General features: G+C 44.0%; 1 protein-coding gene across 1 annotated transcript; it reads right to left on the bottom strand.

Moving 5' to 3' along the window:
* Positions 1-2233: 2233 nt before the first annotated feature.
* Positions 2234-10578, bottom strand: PPIF (peptidylprolyl isomerase F). Its single transcript, XM_030453199.1, has 6 exons — positions 10284-10578; positions 8186-8216; positions 7287-7375; positions 5030-5126; positions 4330-4405; positions 2234-3942 (listed from the first exon to the last, which is right to left on the bottom strand). The coding sequence occupies exons 1-6, from the start codon at positions 10479-10481 to the stop codon at positions 3807-3809; spliced, it is 627 nt and encodes a 208-aa protein (XP_030309059.1). The 5' UTR covers positions 10482-10578; the 3' UTR covers positions 2234-3806.
* Between the last annotated feature and the right edge of the window lie 735 nt (positions 10579-11313).

The following is an 11313-nucleotide window of genomic DNA, read 5'->3' as shown; positions in this document are numbered from 1 at the left end:
CTCAGCTCAAAACCACAGCTCCAAATTCTTTCTCTTCCATGATTTATCAGAGCTGGGATGTCTAACCAGGGCCTCCAGTTTGGGTGACACATTCCATTTAACATTTTTTTGTCATACCTCAACTGCCACAGATCACAACAAGCAGTTGTGGTTGGGGAAGGCATTACTCATTTGTCTTCTCACCCTGCAGGAGCAGAAAAAAAAAACAAAACTTCAAGGGCTGGCTGAGTTTATTATACCCAAGATATGCCCAGCTCTGCAGCTTTTGGTACTCCAGGCATAATTCTTGCAGCTCATCTGATGTCCCTGGAGCTGAAAGGAAGAGACAGCACAACTCGGGACCAACACCACTCTTAACTCTGACCTGCTCCTCACCTGAATTTCGCGATGCTTTAAGCTCTCCAAGCTGGCTCTGACCGATGCTGTGGCAGGAGGAGCATCAGGGAGGAGGCGATGGGCAATCTCCTGGTGCCACCTGGTGGGCAGAGGGACAGCAGACAGACTCCTCCTCAGCCCCAAGCCCAGCTGGGGAGCTGCAGGCTCCATGCGAGCTCAGCAGCAAGGATTGGGAGAGGCAAGCAGGCAGGAGGGATCCACACTGATCCTGTGGTGAGGAGAGAGCTGAAAAGAGAGGATGGAGCTGAGCCTCTGCTACACCCAGAGCACCTCACCTCACATCAGTCTCTCTTCCAGAAGCAGCATTCAGCAGCAAATGACTGGGGAGGAGAAATCACACTGGACTTCAGCTTGCATGGCAGCAAACCTTTGGCATTTTTAATATATACTTGAGTAAATTACATGAGTACATTGCTTTTACATCACACCCCTGCTTCTCAGTGAACCCTGTTTTGAATTGCTTCCAGATCCATGCTTTTTCCCAGCAGAAGACAAGGAAAGAACATCCTTACAGCCTACTGAAACTTAGCACCCAATTAAATGTATTCAAGAAATAATTTGGGGCAGTTTCCTACCTAACAGTTGAAGTGGGTTTGCTCTGGGAGCCCAAGTCCTTTTCTGTATGCAGCTGTGAGTTTGCTGTAATCATTTTGCAGGGAATCGTTTTGCACAAAATCCCAGAGTAAGGAATTAAGAGTGGTGGCACTGCCCAGCTCCTCCTGTGCCAGCCCCTCATCTGGAAGGTGACAAAACACCAAGCAAGGAGAGCCCTCTTCTAGAACTGTTTGTGACACAAGGGGGCTCACAGGGAAAGGACAGGCACTTAAGATCCTGTAGAAAATTAGAGAATTATTAGTGTGGGCTGATTTCTGAGGACTTACCCATGAACTCATCCATCCTGACTTTCTGAACAGGAAAACCCTTGCAGTGCTGCAGGGTCCAAGGCTGAACCCTGCCTTTTTAAGGTAGGGGGTGAGGGGAGAAAACCCAGAGAGAACCCCAGAAAAATCCATTTTTAAAAAGACAACTTGATACAAAAGAACCCCCAGAGATTTTTACCAGCTTGTCTGACAAAACATGAAGGCTCCTGCTGTACTGCTCCAAGTGCTCAGGCAGCAAAGACTTTCTTCTGGCAGAGAAAAATACTCAGGATTGGTGTCTGGGAACCAAAGCCAGCCCCACCAAGATGCTACAACCAGTGTTACCAACCACAGTGCTTCTGCAGATCTATATATTATATATATATATATACCATATTATATACTATATGCCACAGCCACATCATAACATGCATATTATTACTTCAGGTTTAACACAGAGTTCTGAGAAAATGGACATTTTTTTTTGTCCAGTGGCCAAGTATCTTCCACTGGACTTCTCAGCCTCTACAGAGGAAGATGCTGAATTCTTAAGGTCATCTCTGATGACACAGCAAGGAAGCTTTTCCTCAGCTGCCCAGCAAAAAACTGCAACTCCCAACTTTTCCAAAAAAAATTCAGAAATTTCAAAAGCCACCTTGTGAATTCACATTTCCCCACTATGTCTGCAAACTAAGAAAATCAATCAGACAAGAGAACAGCCTCAAAACCTGAACCACCTTCCTTATGTGCCAGGTGTTTCAGATTCACCAGCAAGAGGCCAAGCATGGGACCATTTCCCCTCTCTTGCTGGCTGTACCTCTGAACAACACCACAGGTTCTGGATGCCACTGGGTCAATCCCATCACCAGGTGTGGGGAAAGGAACAGCCTGAGTAAACATGACAGGTTTCAGCTCCTCACACACCTTTTAGCTAGATGTATAAAGCCACATTTAGGAAACAACCAGACTTCTTTGATGGTAGAACTGTGTTTAATTATTTTTCATGTACAAACTTGAGGATGCACACACACACACACACAAAAATAATCATTGTTTTTTCAAAGTGAGGTAAGTCAAACCAGCACAAATTAATAATTAAAAAGTATGACAAAGAAAGATGAAACAAGTGGAAAGAATAAAAAGCCTTTCAATTCCATTTTCTGCAAAATTACACTCTGCATACTACCTTGCACACACAAGAATGCAGCCCTCAGTGGGAAAAAAATCCAGTGCAAAACATTTTAAACTCACATATTATCAGAATGAAATGGAAGTAAATTCACATTTTTGAAGAGAGCCATCACAGCTTCTTTTTCTCCTCAGAAACAAGATTATTGCACAAAAACAGAGAGCTTTTTCCCCAAAGCTTTAGTGATTCTAGAAGTGATGTTGTGAGGTTCCAACATTTGTCAGTGCTCAAGCACTCCACACACAGGTTTATACAAATGAAATGGGTTTATCTGACTGGCTGAATTCTTTCCTTCTCATGCACCAACCCCACCAATAATGATCCTGCTGCACCAGTTAGGCCTTGTGACTGACTTTGTGGTGACCAGTTCTGACCTCTTGATGATGCATGAGAAGCAATCATAACCCAAGTTATAACCCAAAGGTGGGCTGACTTCACAAGACCATCAGGACAAAAAAAAACCCAACAATTAAACCCATTTCTCACTCAAGCAAGCTCACTATACTAATTGTATTCTCAAAGTGCAAAAATTGGCTATTGAGAACTGTGCTGTGCTCCTCACAGACCCAGATCTCAGAGCAGAACCACACTTTAAGGAAGTTCACAGTTGCATAATAAAGTCATCCCACGTTTTTCTGGCTAATTTGTGCTCATATTGCCCAGACAGAGCCCTATTCTAGTAGGCTAATTAGACCTAAGACAATATAATTAACCCAAAAGTGAAGCTGCTCCATCAAAGCAAGGTAAGGTAGAGTTCAATTCTAAACAGTGGTCTGAGCCTACAAAAAAAAAAAAAAACCCAAACAGAACCAAAAACCAAACCAGAATTCCTTTTTTAAAAAACCCACAACCATATAATTAATCCCATTGGATAGATTTACATTGAAACATAGATGAAAATGTCTGACAGTCACACTGCAGACAGCTACTTAGAAGAATTTTTTCAAAATTAGGATCAACAACAGAACAGATTTTAGCACCAAAGGAAAAAAAATATTCCTCAATTCCTCCAACCCCCAGCTACTCAGCTGTCAGCTCCACCACCAACTCTAACACCTGAAAATGCAAAAAACTAAGGATCAATGCTGCAGATATGCCCAGAGTGACTACATGGCTTCTTCCAGAACACAGTGGGGCTCTTACCTGACTGCCAGTGTGACTACCAACACAGCCCAGTTAAAACATGCTTCAGATATTGCTTTATGCTTTTAATTGATATTATTCAGTGTATGTATAAAAGTTGGACCAAGTTAAATAGAAAAAAGTTCCACAGGTGCTATTCATGGGATCAGAAATGTTTGGGGCTTCTTAGGATTGATTTTTCACAGCATCAAAGTTGCCCTGGATGGCAGGGAGAGAGGCTAGGACAGCTGGCCACAGTCAGTAATGACAATCTTTTTGGAGGTCTTTCCACTTTTGGAACCAAAGCTCTCAATTTTTTTCACAACGTCCATCCCTTCCTTCACATGCCCAAAAACAACATGTTTTCCATCTAGCCTGCAAAACAAACAAACAAAGGTAGTTTTACTAAAAACAACATAAAGACCAAACCCAGCTCAGAGAAGATAAGGCTGCAGATCCTAACTGCTCCCCTCTGCTTATCAGCACTATGGAAAAGGCACAACTTTTCTACAAGTGGCATGAGATCCTCTGGACTTTAGAAGCATCATGAGGGATGATGGCCTTGTTACCCTCTGCTCTTTCTCCCTCAAGCAGCACAAAACAATTTATTTTCCATTGCCAGATGAGTAATTTGGAAATGAAAAACAAAACCCCCCAAAACAAAGAAGCAAAAAAACATCAACCCACAAACAGAAGAAAAAGCCAATCTCTCCAGATCCAGGCATCAATTCATCAGGTTCAGATGCAGGACCAAGAACCTACCAGTCAGTTTTTGCAGTGCAGATGAAGAACTGAGACCCATTTGTATTGGGTCCTGCGTTGGCCATGGAAAGAACACCTAGAAGAGAGGCAGCAGCTTATTAGCTTGGTGTAACACGTGTGAACATTTAGATTAAAACCAAGATGTGATGGTTTTACATTGTTTCCAAATGATTTCTAATGCCAAGCTCTTGTCACTGACTATTCCCTCCAGCCCAGCCTCCCTACAGCCCACAGCAAGAATGTTGGTAATGTAATTAGTTGTACATGTCCTGAATATGATTATCATCAGGTAACCTCTACTGTGGTTAAATAGCAGCAGTGGTTTCCTGTGATGAGGAAGGAACAATCTGAAAAAGACAAACTACAGAATCCAACCAGATGTTCTTATGTAAGGCTTTTTCCTTTATTTTTTCTTGATTTGAGCTTAAAAGGACATCCCTGTGCTATCTAATATCCAGATTGCTTTGCTTCCCTTCTGTCATAATCATCTAAGTTAAGGTAAGTAAGGAAAATAAAAGCAGTAATTTCACTTTGCACAGTTTCTAAGTAAAATATAACCCCTCCACACATTATTTTGCACAGCCCCTCTTACACTAAGCAAGAGTGGAAATGTCACCCCTTACAGGCTGACTTCTTTTTTGTACAGCATCTTCATTACAGGTTATGGTCATCAGAAGGTGGTAAGAATATGTTTATTTACCTGGTCCTTCATGCTTAAGTATGAAATTTTCATCTGGAAATCTACTGCCATAAATGGATTTTCCACCAGTTCCATTATGATTTGTAAAGTCACCACCCTGAAACAGAAATATTTATGAACTTTACAAGCACATGAGCACTATTTTACCTCAAAAGCAATGATGAATACAGAGTCATTTGCTCTAATTTAAAGGTAATAACATCAGTAAATTTTCTTCAGGTTAAAAATTAGTACAGTCACACAAGGATTTAAAACCACATAAAGAGATGGAGATACAATCAAGCTGTAAGTAAAGTTCTGCTTCAGATTTTGCTGATATTCTCCAACTAACATCCATAACTCCAACAACCACCCTGCTGTATCATCCTTGCAACAAACAGCAGTAACTTTAACAAACACCTCCAGTGTCTCCAAACAAAATCACACAAATTCATTACCATAGGGATGACCTGACGACTCTTTTTTTTTGCTTTCTGTTTCTTCTAACAGGTGTAAGTACTGGTCAAGGTCTTCATTATTATTATTATTATTATTTCCTATTTCTGGGTTTTATTGTTTAAATGCTACACTGGAGCTATTTTAAACTTCCCTCAGCTACATGCTGCTTGCTGGGATAGATGTTACCACCTGACATAGGTCAAACACACAAAAAGCATCAAACCAACAAAAAACAAACATCCACAGGGACTCCCAAAGGTGGCCACTAAACCCTGCAACTGGCTCCAGCCACCTGCCATCTCCTCTCCCCAAGGGGACACCACCCATGGCACTTAAAAAGTGTTTCTTTCATGAGCTGTTCATCTTCCCAGTCCCATCTTGAGCAATCCACTTCAGGTGGTGTCACAGCTACTCCCACACAGTCCCAGTAGTGTGTGACTGCCAAATCCCAGGTGTGATGACCTCCAATTAGGTGATACCAACTGCCTGACTCATCTGATCACCTCCAGCTCACCAAGCAGAAAGGCTTATGCTGTTTCCTCTCACTTTAAAATACTTGAAACCTGCACCAGAATTTCCACCTCATTAATGACTACCAAGTAATTCCTGAACATCAGTTCATCACCTTGCTGAATCACAGGGTCAGCCACCTAGAATCTTCATTTTGGGTTCACTTGTGGGGACGAAACAGGGAGGGGAGAGCAGACTTAAACAGAACTTCACAAATTCCTGGAAGAACTGAGAGGAGGGTTTCTATTTTTCTTATATTTATATATTCCCGACCCCTGCAAGGCTTCTAAACTTTGTCAGCATCACAAAACCTTGGTCTGCATTTCAAGAAAATAGGTTCCCAATAGCCCATTTGTTCCTTTCTCTTCTTAGAAATAGGTCATAAGGTTTGGGCCTCTTGTTCTGACAGCTCTATTTTTAGCTTTAAAAAAAAAAAACAAACCAAAAAGTGAGAAGGAGGAACCATCACAGTCAGCAGTTAATAAATAAAGCACATTTCCTATATCCTTTATCTCAGATTTTTTACAGAACCAGCCCATGATGCAATTATGTTGAAATTCAGCTTCTTTTAAGGGAAGACACCTAGGGAAGGACCATGAGGAATCATACAATCCAGTGCAATACAGCAGCTGAAATCCTGCTCATCTGCCAAGCACAGTAGAAAAAAGGCTTTCAAAAAGGCTTTTTCTGCTTGTGTTTGTTGCTGTTGTTAATGTGCGTTGACTTTAATCCAGAATTTTGAAAGACTCATCCTTTAAACCAAAACAAAAATCAGTTTCAAGTGTGTCACCTCAAAAGTCTACCCCAACCAACCCTTTTGGTTGTTTCCCCCCCCCTCCACACTAGAAAGATGTTCAGAAAACAACATCCTACTGTTTGTTCAAGAACACACTCTCTATTGTGAACAGTTTATTCTATTAGGAATAAAAAAAATGGACATGCTGTTTTCCTAGCTCACTTAAAACACAAGGTTGATTGTAATTCTACCCACAAAGGCTTCCCTCAAGCAAGAGTAATCTTGCCAAACACCCCCCACACTAAAGGATGTTGCTATACAAAAGCACAAAGGCTTATATTAGGTTAAGACAAGCTACCCATAATTTACATTTATTTGTACAAAAGATGTGCTAAGCAACAGCCAGAGCAAAAAGATCAGACATGCAAGTCACACTCTCATATCATTATTCTGTAGTTAGCAAAGGTTTGAGCAGAGCCACTTACAATGCTAATACTGGTCTGATTCTAAAAGTACATAAATAATATACAGATTCATTTAATAGCAAAAGTAAAAAAAAACAAAACTTATTACCTGGCACATAAATGAAGGAATCACCCTATGAAAAGTGGATCCTTTGTAGCCAAATCCTTTTTCACCAGTACAAAGAGCTCTGAAGTTTTCTGTGAAAACAGATGTGCCATACATGCCATACATAACATAATCCAACTATGTCCCAACTTTATACACTTCAATAAATGTACAGTATATTGAAGGTATCAATGGTTTATTAGTAGTCTCCATGCTTTAAAAACCTAAGGACACAAAACCTGTTTATCCACAGAACAGGGTACCAACACAAAGCTTTTCCATCTCCCTTTTATTCTGATGTTCTATCTTAACTCCAATCCCCTTCCCTCCCCAAATCCACCACTTGGGTGTCAAAGATTTCATTTTATGCCTTTGTTCTGTACAGTAATAGTGATGATTATACTTTTTCTAAGGGTATTCATTTACTGGGAATTTTTTTAAAAAGTACATGTGTCTCAGAATCACTAAACAGCTCAAGAAATAAGCACATGAGAAAACAAAAACTTTGCAGTATGAGTGCTCTGATCAGCTACTGCCAGAGAAAACAAAACTCTGTATATTCTTTGGAAACTCTTCAGAGACAGCATCTCTTCGGTTTACTCTTTCTCAGCGGCTTTGAAGTTTGATTTTAATGCAAATTTATGTGGTTTAAGACACATACTTATTCACCACTGATAACTGAACATATGTACTGCACTGTCTTAGCACAAAATACAAAATGGAACTTCTTGAACAAGTTAGAATTCCTCACTAGCACTGCTCTGACAAAGTTTGTATTGTATTTTTCTAACAAATGGGAACTGAAGATGGAAAGAAGCTTCCAAAAGGTGACAGAATATTCTTCTTCTTGAAAATCACAACCTAAACCTTAAATACATGAGATTCTGGAGATGCTACCTTACCTGCTGTCTTTGGAACCACGTCAGCTTTCAGCTGTAAAGAAAAACACACAAACAAATATGTAAGTCAGCTCATCCATGCATACACAGAAAAACTTCTCCATGGGAGGCAGCTACACCTGAACTCCCTTCCCAAAGTGATCCCTAACTGAAATCACACACCACCAAAATTCCAAGAGCACCTTAAGACTTTCCAAGCATTTGACTAGTAATTAAAATATCTCTTCAATGCAACTTCTGGTGAGTCAATGAAGAGCAACTTGATGAGTGTCTCAATAGTTTCATTGATTGATACAAAAATTTAGCAACAACCAAGAAGAATCTTTACAACAGACCCCAAGGATCAAAGCCAGTTTGGCTACAGCTGGAGAGATAAAAGCCTAAGAGAGCCATCTGTTGAAACCTGTAGAAAAGGCAAAAGCAAAGGAAGAACAGAAACTGGGTATCAAAACTGACTCATGATGTTACACGTATGTTTGTTAACAACAAAAATTTCTGACTGATTGGTATGCACCTTTTTTAACTAATCTTAAAAAACTTACAGTAGTATAATCACCTGGAGAAAGTACCATAAAAATGGCCACATCAGGTCAGACCAAAGTTTTACCCAGTCACACAGCCTGATGGTGGCCAGCAGCAACCACTTTAGAAACAGCATGACTTCAGCAAGCAGCTGAGGTTCCTTCCCTAGGATGATCTATACCTATAATACCTGTAATTTGCAGCTGAACCTGACCACAGCTTAGCCAAAGATTCCAGATGATGCTGCAATACATTCAGACAGTCTGTAAACTGGGCCCACCAAAGAATCTTTCACACTGCAATGCAATGCTGCCATGAGAAATATAGTGATGTTGATGCTATTTTTTTAGAATACCATCCAACTATTTACTAGGCCTCACTGATGAATAAGGAACGTGCAGTTAGTTATAAAATAAATACTAAAATAATTATAAAGTATAAAAAATATAAATAAAAATATTAAAAAATTATAAAATTAAAAATACTTGCGTAAGTATTTTTACTTATGACTCCCTTGAAGATTGCCTCCTGAGGACAGGAGAGCTGTTGGTGCCCCATTGATTTACCCACTGATGCTTCCAATGATGAACTGAACTTTATCCTCAGGGGAAACCCTTTTAGAGAGAACCTTTAATAACTATATTTTAAGAAATCCATCAATACAGCCCCAAGGTGGATTCTGGAAGCAGGCAGCAACCGGGTAGGGACAATCCCCCTCCAGAGGATGGTTTTGGAGCACAGCCCTGCTCCCTCCCCTCACTCCTATCCCGCATCTGTTCCCAGGAGAGTGCCTGGCCCTAAGGAGACCTGGTGCACCGCAATTAAAAGTCTCGGCATTTATGGGGCTTTTCTCAAGAATTAAAGAGTGTTTCCTTGCAGCTGCCGGCACAGACGCCTCTGGGCAAAGCTCGCAGTGCGCATGGAGCGAGGGCTCCAGCAGGGATCTAGCTCAGAAATCCGCAGATTAAAAAATCAAACGAGAAGCACCCAGGAAGCGGGGGTAGGGAGGAAATAAAAATAAAATAAAATAGGACGAAGCTGGAAGAGCGGCTGGAGACCTCCACGGGCTACCCGAAAGCCGTGGCAAGTCCCGGGGTCGGTACCTTTCACACCTTTCACGCTGTGGTTCAAAGTCTCCCTGACACAATCCGCCCGGTCCAACCTCCACCCCGAGCACAAGGCACCCGTTCCCGCAGGGATGATCCACGATCCACGACCGCCGGCACACTCCGGCCTCTTCCCGCCCCGCTCGCCTCCCCTCACCGCCCTCAGCCCAGGAGCGGGACCCCAAGGGCAGGCGGGCGGGCAGGGGGTTCGGCCACCCCATCCAGGATCTGCCACCCCATGCAGGGTCCGGCCACCCCATCAAGGATCCGCCATCCCATCGGGGATCCGCAACCCGCCGGGCCCTTCTCACCCCGATCCTGGGGGCTGCTGTCCCTTCCCCGCGGCCCCGTCTCTGCCCTGTGACCTTGCCTCTCACCCGCCGCCATGCCCGGCAGCCCTGTCGCCCATGGCTGCCCGGGCACCGACCCCAAGGTCCCACCGCCAGCCCCTGCGGCAGCCCGGCCGCCCTTACCTCCAGCACCACACGTCCCAGCGGTTGGTTGTCAGCGCCCACGTCCAGGTAAACCACCGGGTTCGGCGTGCCGGTTCCGACTCCGCCACAACCGCGGGCACCGGTCGCCCACATGCAGGCGAGCCCCAGCGGCACCGGCAGCATCAGCAGATCCCCGGGTGGGCGGAGGAGGCGGCGGGCGGCGCTGAGCGCCATCATGCCGGGGGCAGGAGGGGAACACACCGGCACCGAGACAGACACACGGACCGGGCCGCCCCCGACGCAGCTTTTTATGGGCTCCGCCGCCGGGACACAGCGCCCCTGGGGGCGGCACGGCACGACACGACATGGCGGCGGGGATGAGGGAGGCGGGAAGGGAGACGGCGCCTTCACCGGGTAATCGGGGGTGCCGGCTCCGGCTGCCGGGCTAGAGCCGCCATCTCCTCTCGGCGCCTGCCCTTTTACAGCGATGTGAGGGGACTGTTGGGGTGGGTTTTGTTATTGCTTGTTTGGGTGCGGGTGTTTGTTAGGTTGGGTTTTTTTAATTCTTTTTTATTTATTTTATTTTTCTGGGGGGGGGGGTGTTGTGTTTATGTTTTTTCCCATGTCCTTACTCCCGGGGGAGGATAAAGCGGGATGAGAAGCTTCCCGAATTTTGCCAAGCTCCCCGGGAGTTCGGCTGCCATCAGGTGCAGGGTCATGGGGTGCTGAGGGGCAAAGGGAGTCAGGGCCTGAACTTGAGTCACCCCCAGCACCCAAGCCAGGGCATCACCTCCTGACCCGTGACAAAACTGTACCTCTGGTGTCACCTGGGCATGGCGTGAGGCCTCCTCGGGAAGATTGTGTCCAATTCTGGACCCTTCAGTTCCAAGAAGGACAGGGAAGTGCTGGAAAGGGTCCAGCGCGGAGCCTCCGAGGTGATGGAGGGAGTGGAACCATCTCCTGGGGAGGAAAGGCTGAGGGGAGATGGGGCTCTGCAGCTTGGAGATGAGAGATATTATATAAATATAAATATTTATATATTTATAAATATGTAAGTGCAAGGAGGACG

This window comes from Calypte anna, chromosome 6 (assembly GCF_003957555.1).
Source record: "Calypte anna isolate BGI_N300 chromosome 6, bCalAnn1_v1.p, whole genome shotgun sequence".
Classification (NCBI taxonomy): domain Eukaryota; kingdom Metazoa; phylum Chordata; class Aves; order Apodiformes; family Trochilidae; genus Calypte; species Calypte anna.
Note: the sequence above shows the minus strand (reverse complement) of the source record. Positions and strands in the feature narration are given on the sequence as shown.

Excerpts from the sequence above, each read along its gene's own strand:
- PPIF (XM_030453199.1), bottom strand. The coding sequence starts at position 10,481 with ATGATGGCGCTCAGCGCCGCCCGCCGCCTCCTCCGCCCACCCGGGGAT. Across the intron at positions 8,217-10,283 it reads TGGGACGTGTGGTGCTGGAG|CTGAAAGCTGACGTGGTTCC; the intron begins GTAAGGGCGGCC and ends TTTTCTTTACAG. Across the intron at positions 7,376-8,185 it reads CGTGGTTCCAAAGACAGCAG|AAAACTTCAGAGCTCTTTGT; the intron begins GTAAGGTAGCAT and ends CTGTTTTCACAG.